At 41.9% G+C, this 15,535-nt stretch overlaps 1 protein-coding gene across 2 annotated transcripts; it reads right to left on the reverse strand.

Annotated features, from left to right (window-relative positions):
• On the reverse strand, positions 1-7,772 carry znf131 (zinc finger protein 131). Of its 2 annotated transcripts, none has more exons than XM_083912720.1 (9): positions 7,678-7,772; positions 5,199-5,340; positions 5,005-5,106; positions 4,587-4,731; positions 4,296-4,404; positions 3,079-3,240; positions 2,535-2,910; positions 2,246-2,376; positions 1-1,064 (listed from the first exon to the last, which is right to left on the reverse strand). In XM_083912720.1, the coding sequence occupies exons 2-9, from the start codon at positions 5,320-5,322 to the stop codon at positions 555-557; spliced, it is 1,659 nt and encodes a 552-aa protein (XP_083768846.1). In that variant the 5' UTR covers positions 5,323-5,340; positions 7,678-7,772; the 3' UTR covers positions 1-554. The 2 variants fall into 2 exon arrangements, with proteins under 2 accessions (XP_083768846.1, XP_083768847.1); XM_083912721.1 differs by lacking the exon at positions 7,678-7,772 and adding an exon at positions 7,445-7,505.
• Positions 7,773-15,535: the final 7,763 nt, after the last annotated feature.

The raw sequence follows: 15,535 nt of genomic DNA on the forward strand, positions 1-15,535 counted from the left end.
ATCTACCCCCTGACTGAGTTGATTTGAAAGTAATCTCTCAGTAGATGGATGTAAGGCTTGTAGCCCATTCTGGAAACTATTTTTATTCCATATGAGTTTTTCCTGCAAAAATACCAAAAGGTATATATGAAAAAAAAGCTTGAATAAAACTGTAGCATTGGCACTGGGGAACATCAGCACCATACTTGTTTAATTTCATTAATTGTCAAATTGTCTTGGCAAGTGACCAAAACTAAAATATTAAAAATCTGAGGTAAAATAAGGACACAAACACAACACATGAAAACTGATTGACGAAGCGCCGAAAGGTCATTGAGAATATGTGATATGGTGGCCAACTAATTTAAAATAAATACAGGATCATTAGCAGGACATTATATCTTTGTAACTCTGTCAATAACTCAGAATCCAAAGAGTAGGACATATTTTGAGGCGACATGCTGTATCCCACATGCAGTGCTCTTTATGGAAAAAAAGTCAGCTACAGGATAAAGCAGCCGTTCAGAGCTGAGAGTGTCCTGCAGGCCCTTTAAGACGAAGTCCTTTTCATATTCTCATAAATCCACTGCTTGTACTGCCTCTTCAATGCTCACCATCTCACCCTCCATCTCTACTACCTGAGAGTTCACCACCTGTTGCCCTTCAACTTCAGTCGTGGTCACATGCACCACCTGGATCTGCACCCCTGCCTGCTTTAATCTTTCCATGTCCTCCTCACACATCTCTGCCACCCCTCCGTCCTCCACCACTACTGTTGCAGTCTCCTCCATCTCCATCATGTCCACAGGCTCCACTGTGACGTGTTCCACCTGGATTCCATCATCCAGCAGGACAGTTTCGGCTCCTTCTAGGCTCTGAGTTGCGATGGCGGTGGGAGAGTCAGTGACGACCAGTTCTTCAGTTGACTTGTCCTCAATGGAATGGACGTCTTTGAGGTGGGACTTTAGTTCTTTCGGGTGTGTGAACCACATGTCACACATGGTGCAGTGGTTGGGCTTGACACCTGTGTGGCTCACAAGATGGTCTTTGAACTGGTCCCAAATGTTGAATACACTGCTACAGACCTGATGGAGGAGGGGGAGAAGAAAATAGGTCATATTGGAATTGTGGGGTGTATAACAGTGACAAATGTCAGTCACAATATCCTTGAGCCCAAGGTGAGGTCATCAACTGTCCTGTTTTGTCAGAGCAGCAGTCCGAAATCAAAAAATAATTAATTTAACAAATATTCAATTATTTACATTAGGAGGAGACACTTTACTGAGAAATCATTTCAGATACAATATTCCTTTTAGTCCCACAGACGGGAAATCTCTTATTCACAGCAGCAACGTGGATAGCACACTTAGAGGAAGCAAACAATAAATTGTAGAAAAAAATAAAGAAAAAACTATGAACAATATAAACACAGGGAAATATAAAAAACATAAGAATAACAGGAACAATATATACATAGTTTTTAAGTATTTTATTCTTTCACTAAGGCACAGAGAAAAAATAAAAGTATTGCACATTATGATTGAAATTGTCATTATTTATAATTATTGTTTTTGGTGTGTGTGATCTACTGGGAGCAGTGCTGATTGTACAGTCTGACAGCTGCAGGAAGGAAAGATCTGCGATAACGCTCCGTCACCGCTTTAGGTGACGCAGCCTGTCGCTAAAGGAGCTCTCGTCACCTTGGATCGAGTTCTGCCGACCTTCCAACAGTACGTGAGCTGTCCTACCAGAAAGGAGAGGACTCTGGACCTGATGTATGCTAACATTAAGGATGCATACATCTCCTCTTCTCTCCTCCTTCTGGGCTGGTCAGATCATAACCTGGTTCACCTCAAACCCTGCTATGTGCCTCTGGTGAAGAGGAGGCCTACGACCACAAGGACTGTGAGAAGGTGTGTAGTGTAATGTAATGTAATGTAATATATATATATATGCTCCCCCAGCAGACAACTACAACTAAAATGGCTGATGCCACTACATGTAAAATGGCTGATGCCACCACAGTGTCATGAAAGGTCTTCAGGAATTTGTTTCTTAAGGTAAACCACCACACTCTTAACTGTATGAAATGCATCTATGCTTACATTATTAGTACACTGCTCAATACATCTCTCTTCACAGCTGTCTGTCTTGGAATAAGGTCTGCATGAAGTGAGTAAAATCATTTACATAATTTGAAAAATATTTTTTCTACTGTAGACACTGCACTGACAGGCGTGTGCTTGGTGGACTTGACTAACTGTACCTGGCATTCATAGAGTTTCTTGCGTCCCTTTTTGGCCCCGGCCCCATTCTGACAGGCTGCCATATGGCACTTCAGTGTGCTGTTCCTTGCAAAATGCTCATGGCAATCTGGACACTCATAAGGTTTTTCCCCTACAGAAAAGACATATAAAGCCAAGCGTGCAATTCAATGCAATATTTGCAACAACAAAATAAGTCAACAATATATAATAATGACAATATAATAAATCATGAGTAATTTGCAAATTAAGAAACTGAACACAACCAGCTTAATTTTTTTAAATTCTCACCAGTGTGCTTCCGTAAGTGTTCCTTAAAGTGGCCGAAGTGGTCAAAGTGCTTTTTACAGTATTCACAAACATGCACTTTCTTCTGGGGTTTCTGGTTTCGAGACAGCTCTTCTGCATCAAAATGAAATGTGGTGATGTGCTGCTTCAAGGCACCCTCCCTTGTGTAGGCCTTCCCACAGTAGTTGCACACATGGGGTTTTTCCAGCAAGCCCAGGTGTGTTTTCAAGTGCTGTTTGAGGTGGTAGTACAATTTGAAGCTACGATCACACTTGTTGCAGCGGAACATGTTGTCCACTTGGGAAATCTGGACCTCCACGACCTCGACATTCTCTAGCACTTTGGAGGCAGTCACCGTTTCCTCCTGATACACCACCTCCTGCCAAGGACAAACACAGGTAAACGCAGAGTTAATGCTTTAACATCTACAACTTGTATTGAATATACACAATTTAACAATCAATGGACCAAAAGAACACGAAACTTGGCTTCAATGAAGATCTGTACAAACAAGTCAATAAACTTCTATTCCTCCCTTTTTACTGACCTGTACAGTAGGTTCCCCATGTTGATATTTGCTGGTTATGTCAGCAAGAAGAGCCAAAGCAGAGTCATCTGACTCCTGAGCATTCTTTGCTGCATTGACCACCTCCTCCAGTTCAGTCTCCTCCAGCTTAATGGCCCCTTCATCCATCACCTCAATCTCCACCTGGCGAACATTGACAACATTCAGTCCTGTTAAATTTACAATATGTAGATTTCTGCTGTTTGGGGTCTCTATCAAATTAATAAAAGACAGATGTTCTGAAGATGTCATGATGTAGCGTGGGATCATGGAAGTTGTTGTCTTTATTGTCCACCACGATTACTGATGAAAATTTACTTCATTTGACTCAGGTAGAAATAATGTTCATAGACGTTGTCTTAAATGTTTTGTTCATGTTACGTTTAGTACTAATAATTCATGTTATGCCATTCTAATGAAATGACTGCATTGTTTCTCACAGAATTGGATATATTTGTATTTTGGGATGGTAGCTGACTGACTAGTGAGCAAGCACTACGCTGCATGGATTTGATGTTGATTGATTCATAATGTTAACCAATTAAGTAATTTGCAAATGGTAAGCTGACAAAAGCAGCCTGATCAGCCCTGGGAGTCTGGATAAATTAGTTAGACAGCATTTTGCTATGTTAGCTAGCTAGCATTATGTGCTTGTTAGAAAGCAAGCTAACATTAGCCAGCTAAAACCACAATAAATGTTACATGTCAGTGTCTCATCTAGCATCCAGGGATAAGGTATTATATTATTATACACTAAGAGACTCACTACTATACACTGAGAGACTCCTTTGCTGGGAGAAGAGCGGATAACAGTTCTGCAGACGGAGCGGAGACCTTTAGTTAGCCGGGGTAGCAATTCAACTTCAGCCAGACTCAAACCCAAGCTCCAGGGGTCTGATCCTGGACCGCACCGCATCCCCTCCAGATCAGCAAACTTTATATTACTGTGGTGGGATATGTGCTGGCTGAATATACGCTACTATTGTCACTAACTTAAGGCTAAATGTAGCTCTGTCTCAGAAGTTGGAATTTACATTTACCATAATTTCAGGGATGTTACACAATACATCTTTAACTAGTTGTAGCACCAAGAACTAATCTTGGTGGTTAAAAAAAACACACTGAAATATCAGCTATTTATTCCACTACTTTGCAAGGAACTATATTTCTACGAGTGTGAGTAGCATGAACATACTGACCGGTTCCCCTTCCACTGAAGGTAGTGTTTCTGTAATCACATTCGATGTCTCAGCAATTTTCCTCTTTTTGCCTTTGCTCTTTGCTGACAGCGAGGGATTCTCATTTATCCTACAAGAGAAGGTATTTCAATGATCAGAGGTAACAATGTTTACACGAAGAAGTCCTGAGACAAATGCTGGCTCATAAAACATTTTCATCACTGCATCTGACTTCATTCAAATTCTGATCATGACACAATTTAAGCTTCAACAGCAGTGATAGGTGACAGGTCAACTAGAGGCAAAACTCACTTAATGTTGAGCGCTTTGATGGCTTCCTGCATCTGGAGGTATTCAGCTGCCTTCCAGACATCATAGGCCTCCTCTTCTCCAACTACAACCAGTGTAGCTGTGTATGTGAACTCCATCAGCTGGCGAAAGGCTGTGTTACTCACTCCTGTTAAAGTATGATAAAGCAGCAGTGTTGAATGAAAGCTGTTTCATGTTACACAGTAATAAAGAGGGGCTAGAGATATTTGGAATATTACAGGAATTACTCAATTCATCTAAAAATTAGCTTTCTGAACAGACAGTTTAGGGGTAATCTTAACATTCACATTGTTTTCACTTGCAAATAAAAGGTTTACAGTCTTGTTGTATTTCCTCTATCTGAAGAGCTGTCTGATTACTTATTTTTTTTACTTAAAAATTAAATTTAAACACAGAATACCTTCTATCTCAACCAGTGGCTCCTGGGTAAAATCTTGGAAGAACCTATGGAAAAACTGACTGCATGCTGCCAACACTGCTTTATGGGCTCTGAACTGGTGTCCTGCAGGAGACAAGAGACAAGGACATAAGAAGCATTGCTTTGGAATGTCACTAAGATATCATAAAGATGACCAATAATGTAGGCCTACATACCATCCACAATCAAGGTAATGTCTGTGAACTGGTCCAACTGTCGTTGTTCATTAAGTTTGTCCATCATGACTTTGTAATGCGCTGGGTACTCATTGCCTTCCTCCAACTTCACCTCCACCGCCATTATTGGCCTTATCCTTCTCTGCACAGAACAGAGGAAGATGGACATGCAATTAACAGTTATTTTTTGAGAAACGTGTCACTTTGATTGACATGGATTCCCGGTCATGGTTTTCTCCATTGACAACTGTAAACGCTATAAAAACAGCTTACTCAAAAAGGCTGTCAACATTATTTTTTAAACACACATCACACCTGCAGTCATTTAGTGGTGATAAATGAAACTGAAAATAAAAGTAATGACAAATATTCTTGGGTAGTCTGTTAATGACTCCATATCTTAACTGTCATATACATCTACATGATGTCTACAGTGATATTCTCCCTGATCAGACCCACTCAGATGAAATAGTTTGTGAGACTGCAGCCTTGTCATGACAGCAGTGATGTCAGCCCAGGACAAGTCCATGACCTTGGTGAGTGCATCTGTAACCTCTTTTGAACCTCACATTGTGATATACAGTGAGACAACTATTGCCTTTTCATATATATTCCCACTCTGCATTTACACCACCCTTACATCACATGACATACTCTCTCTCTGGTTCCACTTTATTTTGTAAACATGTCGCTTTACATGCAACTTTTGAATGATTAGTCAAGAATGTTAAGCCTTTGCACACTATTAAAGTTTCAGAGCATACCTGCATCTGAACAACGAAGGAGGAATATAATTTAATTGTACTACGTTGAAGGAAGTTTAATTATCTGCGGTTCAAAGTTAGAAAAGGCTACAACTGGGCAACAACAACATTGCACGGAAAGAGGAAGTCAATGCGAGGGCCCGTGAGAAACAAGGCAAATGATAGAAGGCTGGGACACCAAAAAAGGTCTGCGCTTTGGGGTATGACACTTGCGCAGTGGAACTGTGGCGGCGCTATTGGAGGTTTCCACATCGTATGTGCTTCGCTATTGGTTTGTCCTTCTCAGGTGCTCTTTGGGTGCGCTTGGGCTGTTCCTTTCTTTCATTTTTTTTACATCTTTATTAATCATACAAATGCAGTTAAGGACAGTTTTAACCATGTGTGCTCTACAAACCTTGTATGATTACTTTCCAGAACAAGGTCACAACTCACACATAATACTTTTAATTGTTCTAGGATTGTTTTTGGTGCTAAGAAGGAAAGGTTTAAAGTCATCCAACACCTTCAATCACTGTCCCTGAAAACCTCAAATAAAGCCAGAAATCTTGGGGTTATTATGGATTCTGATTTACATTTCGACAGTCACATCAAATCAACACAACAAAATCGGCCTACTATCACCTTAAAAATGTAACAAGACTTAGAGGGCTCATGTCAGCTCAAGACTTAGAAAAACTTGTCCATGCCTTCATAACCAGTAGGCTAGACCACTGTAACGGTCTCCTTGCAGGTCTTCCCAAAAAAACTGTCAGGCAGCTACAGCTTGTTCAGAACGCTACTGCTAGAGTTCTAACAAAGACCAAAAAATGTGAGCACATTACACCAATTCTTAAATCATTACACTGGCTTCCTGTACATCAGAGAATTGATTTCAAAATCCTCCTGCTCACATATAAATCACTACATGGTCTAGGGCCGAGGTATATCACTGATCTGCTCCCACTACATAAGCCTTCTAGATCACTAAGATCCTCTGAGGCCAATCTGTTAGTGGGTCACAGAGTAAACTCAAATCAAGGGAAAGCATCTTTCAGTCATTATGCAACAAACAGCTGGAATAAACTTCCTGAAGATGTAAGACTTTCACCCACTCTGACCACTTTTAAAATTAGACTGAAAACTTTTTATTATTGTCTATATTTTAATTCTCTTTGTCTTTCTGTAATGCTTTTTAATTCATGACATGTTGTGCTGTGAAGCACTTTGAGTCTGCCTTGTGTATGAAAAGTGCTATACAAATAATGCTGCCTTGCCTTGCCTAGGATATTGCGCCTCTCGGCAATTGCAGACCAGATGTTACTGCGCATGTGTCATACCCCAAAGCTCAGACAAGTGTTTTGGTATCCGAGCCTCCTTCCATTAGCCTTGCGGTACTCTGGCTCCATGTTAGCTTAAATAGCAAACATACAATCCTGCCCCTAACAGAACAAAATAAATTATTTTACATATCTGATACATATATGCTGCCAACGCCGAACTTACCAGGACGTGATAAACCAATGTAATCGTCTCGATACTGTGACATAAAGAAAATAAACATGGTACAACCCCAGAGTGTCGTAGGTAACGGGCCTCCTAGCATGCTCGCCATTTCGCGTTTGACAATCAACATTACGTCATCAAACCGCGCATTAAAATACACTTTTCTCAGACAGATGTCCTAATTATATCCGCCGTGAGTCAAAATAAACGTTACAACACGCCCGTATACGTACCCCGAGTTTGGCTACGCTGCTTCAGAAAGTTGGTTTATGATATATTTCCCTCGACACATGTAGCGTTGTTCTTCTCTCGTTGCTCCAGAAAAGGGCGGCCGTTAAACCCTCGGGACTCAAATTCCCATAAACCCTTGCGAAGTCAAGGACGCCGAGTAGCGTTGCTTAGTGACAGCAGCCGCAAGTCACCGTTTACATCTTCTTCTTGTCAACTGCTATGAATCATGGAATCAAGCAAACGTATAACTACCAAAACGGAAGAAAGTGTCCATAGATTGAATATGTGTGAATGATGAAATCTTTCACAACCTATGTTATTCTACGTATTTATTATTATTCTTCCGCCATTTTTGCCACTCAACTCCTTGAACAGTATTCGACCTAGAAACTTCATTCAAACATTAAAATGTTCAGCTCATTAGGATCTTCCTGTAATGTCTTTTCTTATTCATACCATTCAGATATTCAGAAATATTCAGCATTTTTCAGCATACAACATCACGGTCTATGGGCGGAATATTAAAGATTACATACATTTAAAATGTCTAATATGTCTGCTTATTTTTGATTTGCTGATAAGTCCCCTTTTCTTTAATCCATGTACGTTTTTATTACACCCCAATTTTGCAGGTGACAAAGTTCATCAAAAAGCTGTGTGCAAGGTTCATGAAGCCATCAGCACTCCAGGGCCGAGAAGTCCACGACATCGCCTACCAAGACCCACAAAACCAACTACCAGGTAATACTATTAAGTCTCATATTAGGAGATAAATGTCTCATTGACCTCAAATACTTTTTGGGAAGACTGTTGATATGAGTTGGGTGATATATCTGATGTGATGGAAAAGCCATAAAATGTATATGTAGTCTATGTGTAAAATGGAATGCTTACAGAGGAATCACTTGCACTTATTGTGCATATCTTGCATAATCTGTGCCCTCACTGTATGTCTGTCTAGTCTTGCATTAAAATGACGATTGCAAAGTCAAATACCTTTGTGTCTACCCTTATGCATTTAGTGAATAAAATCAGATTTTGTTTCTGGGATATTGTTTTGTGTACTTAATTATCTTTATATCTTTCTGTTTTCTGTCTGGTAGGAGAAAAGCTATATGTTGGCTTTACAACTAGAGGTACCCTCAACAGGTTCCTTGAGGCTGGAGACATCACAGCTCTGGAGGTGGAGCTATTCTAGCAGGCAGCACAAGCGTTTCTGGTCAGGGCAGTGGAGTATGGGCTCAAGAACCTCCCCTTCAATGAGGCCCTTCTGAGGCATGCAAGATTTGTTTATGTCCAGCAGAGGGCTGAGTGTGGGGTGGAAGACACCCTATACTTTGTAGACAGGCAAGGGTTTCCACATTTTCCAGGATTTCACATATTTAATACTTTAAGTATTAAGTTCAGTTTTGATCATGGTCACAAAACAAATCCTTAATTTATTCTTCACACATGGTGCTTTTTTTTAGATTTCAGGAACTACTTCAACAAAGAGCAAGGTAAGAAATAGTTTACACCACATGACATATATAATTAATATGAAATAATAAAAGCTAAGCATTCGAGTAATAGACACTCTCGGTTTCTTTTTTTCAAAGGTGGCCGGTTTGAGGCAGTTTGCGAGGCTGTCAAAGATAGCTGCATTAGTGCTTGTGCTCCCACATTCAAACGTGGACGCTGAGAGGGTGTTCTCCATGGTTGGACAAAACAAGACCAAAACAAGGAACAGTTTGGCACTTGATGACACTCTGTCATCAATCATGACAGTGAAAATGGCTGGTTTGGAACCACAATGCTTCAAGTGGGAGCCACCAACCCCTGTCCTAAAGGCCTCAAAGCAAGCCACAAACACATACAATAAACAACACACACATAGACACACGCACTAAAATAAGACACACACGCACACATGCACTAACATAACACACACACCCACACATATGCAGTAAAATGCTCACAAAGTTTAATCTGATGTCAATAAATATTTTTGTTTGGATGAATTTATGCGTCATTTGTCAGACATCCATCCCCACCTCAACCAAATCCCAGCTGCCGCTGGTAAAATCCCACTCTGAACTCACTTCAAAACTTGGGAGCCCTGCATTTTCATGCACATTCAACAGATAACCATTCATTCATACACACATAGAAACCCCATTCCAACTCTAAAATATTCTTCATTCTAAGTACAGTTCAACTTTTAAATCCCATTAAAACTTTTAAAGATATTCAGCCTTCTTTAAAGCCTTAGGAAAAACACCTTTCTCAGCTTTTTACATTTGAGTGGACTGTTCAGACCCAGAGTGCAGGTCTCAACTGACAGAGGGGAGAGGGCACAGCAGAAGTAAAAAAAAATCTCTTTAACCTGCTCTCATGTCTACAATTTTAACTGTATGTGGCGAGGCAGGGAGAGAGGGAAGATACTAAAATAAATAATCTGACCAAAAAAAAGAAAAATCAGCCAACAACACAGGCACACAGGTAAGTTCACTCATTAATCAGTCATGAGACGTGGTTTAAATGTTATAAAAGACATTACAATTTTATTAAAAATAATATTTTTACCATTCACACTAGGAACAAACGAAAGAAAACAAACAAAATTCAACCTAAATAATTACATAAACTAAATAAAAATGAATAAATAATCAAACCAAAATAATGACAAAAACTAATGAAATAACCAAAACACACTTTAACAGACCCCCATTCACACATTGGGGGGGGGGGGGTAGGCCCTGGTTAAGACATCACAGCCCACCCCCCCCCCCCCCCCCCCCCCCTGTGAAGCAACTCGGGGGCAGTGTGCGTCAAAGCAGCGTGGCAAAGCAGCGTGGCAAAAGCAGCGTGGCAAAAGCAGCGTGGCAAAAGCAGCGTGGCAAAAGCAGCGTGGCAAAAGCAGCGTGGCAAAGCAGCGTGGCAAAAGCAGCGTGGCAAAAGCAGGGTTGCAAAAGCAGCGTGGCAAAGCAGCGTGGCAAAGCAGCGTGGCAAAAGCAGCGTGACAAAAGCAGCGTGGCAAAAGCAGCGTGGCAAAGCAGCGTGGCAAAGCAGCGGGGCAAAGCAGCGTGGCAAAAGCTGCGTGGCAAAAGCAGAGTGGCAAAAGCAGCGTGGCAAAAGCAGCGTGGCAAAAGCAGGGTTGCAAAAGCAGCGTGGCAAAGCAGCGTGGCAAAAGCAGCGTGGCAAAGCAGCGTGGCAAAAGCAGCGTGGCAAAAGCAGCGTGGCAAAGCAGCGTGGCAAAGCAGCGTGGCGACAAAACGTCGGCAGACAAATCACCAAAAGAGAGGTCACTTACCCAACCAGAAATACACCACAGCACATATGGGGAACCTGGAACAGCGCACAAGCAGTCGCCCTACAAGACAAGACAAATACTGTGAGCACACCGAGAACCCGGCGACCAATGTGGTGAAGCAGTGTTGCGTCCATACCTGTTGGACCAGACAAGCCTAGACCCAGAAATGTGACCAGTGACAGGAGCTCAAAAGGACGAGTCGGCGGAGGATGACAGCTTTTTATACCAGCCCACCTCAAAACATAAGCAATGACCCTAAAGGACATGGAAGGCACATCTATGCTGCTACATTCTACCCCGTCCTGACGATCGACAAAATAAGGCTAACACAACAACCTACCTCCAAGGTCTAAACAAAACAGACACTGAGTTGGACACAGAAGTAGAAGTGTTGGCCGCATGTACATTTCCAGCAGGCTGTGGAAGACGATGCACATTTGAGGGCTGACCAGCCGTTTGACGTGGAGTTCGGCGTGGGCCCGTGTGGCTGGAATCACGGCAAGTGAGCAAAGGAGGACATGAGGATGCTCCCGACGCTGGAATAAATGAAGGCACTTTGGCATGGCCGAACTGGCCACAGAAGGTTGTTGGTCAAGGACTAAAAAGTCATACTCAAATGAAAGCACCTCTTCTGGGGGTGATTCTTTAATGGGTGACGAGTTATGGAAAGAGGCATGACCAGGTGAGTCCACTCCTACGACTGCCTTCAGCATAGTGCGGTCGACCTGTCTGACCTTAACGATACCATACAAGTTAAACAACTGTTGAAGAGAGCTGGTCAGAATGCAAACGAGCGGGGACACCAAACTTGTAAAACCACTCTGACACCCAAAAGCCTACAGTGGCCTCACGCTGGTCCCCGTTAGGGACAGCCATGGTGTACTTAGTAAAAACATCAGTGAGCACCAAGACGTTCTAAACACAATTCTGGGCTGGCTCCAGAGTAGTATAGTCAATGGCAAGGATTTGGTAAGGGCGAGAAGCTAAGACATGTCACATGAATCCGTGCACCTTTGGGTGGATGTCATTGGCCAATTTACAACTTTCACATTTCTGACACCAACGAGCTACATCAGAGGACATACCAGGCCAAAAGCGTCAGGACTGAAGGAGCACCAGTGTTTACTCCACCCCCTTGTGACCATGCTCCTGGTGCACTTGAGTCAGAACGTCACTTCTCAATGAAGTTGACAACAACAGCTGGAACATGGCTTTAGGGCCATCCGGTTAAAACACCCTTCCATACAGGACACCATCCCTCTCAAGCAGGCGGTCCCACTGCTGCAGCAATACCAGCGTTGCCCGGGAGAGCTGTGCCCATTCCTCATGACTAGGACGCTGCGTCCTCCTCCAAAACACTAACAGTTCCTGTATTATGAAGTTTCCAGGGTTATGATACAGGAACCTGCTGAGAGAGACAAAGTTTAGATGGAGTGTGCTGCTGCATGGCTGCAATGGCAGCTTGAGTGGCCTCTGCCTTTCCCAACCCCAAAGCTTGCTGTAAAGACTTCGGCATGGCTGTAGCTGGACGCGTCACCGCAACGACTAGATGGGTGCTGACGAGAAAGTATCGGCATTGATGCAACCTTTTCCAGATCGGTACTTTATCTCAAAATCAAAAGAAGCTAGTTGGGCTGCCCACCTCTACTCAGTAGCAACTAGCTTAGCAGAGGTGGTTGTTATCAGTGTACACAACACATTTATGACCCAACAAGTACTCTCTGAATTTCTCTGTCATAGCCCACTTAAGGGCCAAGAACTCAAGTTTGATTGAGCTGTAATTCACCATGTTTCTCTCTGTGGGTCGCAGGCCCCAGTCAATGTAAGCTATTGGTCTCGTCTTGCCAGCATGATTCTAATAAAGAACTGCGCCATATTGCAGAACCATGTATTATAAAAATAGAAAGATCTAGAAATGAGTCAGCAGAGACCGTCTCAGCCATCAAGGGGGAATTATTATTATTATATATTATTAACACAGATTGACAGAAGCTCTCGCTACACCTCCGTCACACAAGTCCCAAAATGTCTCCTTCCAGTCTCTCACTTTATACCTATGTGTGTGTGTTGACAAAGTTTACACGCCCCATGATTTCATATATACACTCCTTTTATTGGCCATCACTTCCCAGGCTCTCAAAAGTGTGTTTGTGTGTCCAGTGCGTCATCAAAACATGCCCATAAATAGTCCTTTTATTCACTTGGCAGCATGTGCTCTTATCAGCCTCTATTTCCTGTTATCCACTGTTCTTGTTGCACACACACTTTTTCCATGATAAAGCCTTACTTTCTTCCGTAGCCTAAGCGAACCATGGCTTGCATCAACCTCCAGAATGATGGGAAGAGAGAAGTCTGCATAATCCCACATCGGCGCAGTGGTAAGCATAGCTTTCAGTGTTTCAAAGTTCTTGTTGCACTCATCAGTCCAGCACCCGGAAAGCGGCTGATCAGTCTTCTTGGAGGTCTTGGTACCACCACACTCAGCCACAGCCCTATGCAGAGGAGCTGCTAGCTTGGCGAATCCCTCCACAAACGGCCAATAATAACTGGCGAAACCAAGAAAAGAACGAAGCTCCGAGGCAGTAGTGGCAGTAGTATATATATATATATGTATGTGTGTGTGTATGTGTGTGTGTGTGTGTGTGTGTGAGTGTGTGTGTGTGTGTGTGTGTGTGTGTGTGTGTGTGTGTGTGTGTGTGTGTGTGTGTGTGTGTGTGTGTGGTAGGGAGCGCTATCAAGCCATTTTGCCACACCCAAGCATGAGCCAAAAATGATGTTGTCAGTGCTCTGGCCCTAATAAAGGTAGGTGCAAATGTTGATGTCATGAATGAATGAAAATGAAGGGCAGGGGTTGGGCCTACTATGTTCTTCTCAATGTTAGTATTTGGAGTTTAATATTATCAATTCAGATCTCTTGAAACTGGCATTCTTATGCAGGTCAGTGTGCCCTGATAAAGAGAACGATGTTACAGTGCCAGACACTGTAAATGAGTAACACGGATCATAGAAAGCTAGTCCTGGCAGGTCAAATGTCATGATCTGCTGTATCAGCAGACACCAGACCACAGTCACTGCATGTCACTGCACTGATTGGGTGCTGTTTATAGATACTGATACCAACAATTACTCTGGTGCATGTTTTCTACTGAACAACATGTGTTTTTATGCTGTTTGTATGTTTCCTTGTACTTTTTTTTTTTTTGGGGGGGGGGGGGTGTTATTTGCCATATGCAATGTATCTAAAGCTGCTTGTGTATTCAGGCAGCAGGGTACGTTCCCAAATGTTAAAGAATAGCAAGTCAACTAACTTTGTCATGTGTGGCTCAAGTGGGTTCATGGCAACATAAACAACAGGAAGTTAATTGTTCCACTTGTCCTAACTATTGTCTCAAATATTAATATGATTTTTTATTATATCCATCCCATGTACTGTACACCATAGTTTCAGATAATAACTTAAATATTCCCATCAAATAAAATTAATATTTTTTCTTTGTTAAACCATGTGACTGACATTTGCTGGCCTAGTCAAAACCAGCCTTTGACCTCAGTTATCTTATAACAGTGGTCTCACTGTCCCAAACTGAATGGCCTATATCTGCAGAAAAACCAGCCTGACTGGACTTTGAAACTGTTGCCAGCAAACTGCAGATGTCACATTACTGTCCACTTAATGCAGTATCGTGCAATAATTACACAAAACTGGGGGACAAGTTTAAACAAGAATTCAAATGTGTCTCTAGAATTAATAATAATAAAGCACCTGAAGCTTTGAATTCGCTTTTTTATGAAGTCACTGCCTTTTAGTAATTTTTCATTCCTCCTAAATCTCTACAAAATGACGTCCATCATTGTATCCAACCCTGCTGCTTGTTGAGCAAAATTCTTCTTCTTTTGTATTTGGACTTCTTTTTTGTTTTTGCCTGCCCTGGACTTTAATCATTTGCTCACTTGATCTCCCATGTATAGTATATAGTGCTCTCTTAATATATTTCCCTAAATTTATTGTCCATATTTATTAAACTGTATGATTCTACTTTCTTAGGAATGCTTAAATCATCTCACTTGTGCATACTGTTTATCTGTGTTTGTGCAGACCCTTTCAGAAACAAACTGGAAACTGACTAGAGTCCCACCCTCTGTCCTTTGTCACTTCCCCTCCCTGCGCTGAAAGTGAAAAACAGAATTGCACAACTTCCTTCCTTTTCCTCAGAGATTCATTATACACCTCTACAATCTGCTTAACACAATGTAAATGCAATCAATTCAATTTACAAGACAAATGCATGCACTATCTCCATTGCTGATAACCGTCCATAATTACTGTAAGAGGCAACTCTTTGTCCTCACACTATATTCTCCTAAAGGAATTTGTTAAACTGCCAGTTGCTACAAAAAATGTATACTTGTTTAAATCCTTTCATGAAAGGGATTTCATGCACTGTGACTTTTATATACTTTGAGAAAAATGTAGACATCAGCATACAGCTGGAGCTGAACTTTGTCCTACCTCCAGATAGAAAAACAACAGGCAGAGTATAAAAGGGGGGAGCAGTGGAGGAAAAGAC

The sequence above is a fragment of the Echiichthys vipera genome, assembly GCF_963691815.1.
Source record: "Echiichthys vipera genome assembly, chromosome: 4".
Taxonomy (NCBI): domain Eukaryota; kingdom Metazoa; phylum Chordata; class Actinopteri; order Perciformes; family Trachinidae; genus Echiichthys; species Echiichthys vipera.

Excerpts from the sequence above, each read along its gene's own strand:
- znf131 (XM_083912720.1), bottom strand. The coding sequence starts at position 5,322 with ATGGCGGTGGAGGTGAAGTTGGAGGAAGGCAATGAGTACCCAGCGCAT. Across the intron at positions 3,241-4,295 it reads CTTCAGTGGAAGGGGAACCG|GTGGAGATTGAGGTGATGGA; the intron begins GTCAGTATGTTC and ends AATGTTCGCCAG. Across the intron at positions 1,065-2,245 it reads AGAAACTCTATGAATGCCAG|GTCTGTAGCAGTGTATTCAA; the intron begins GTACAGTTAGTC and ends CTCCTCCATCAG.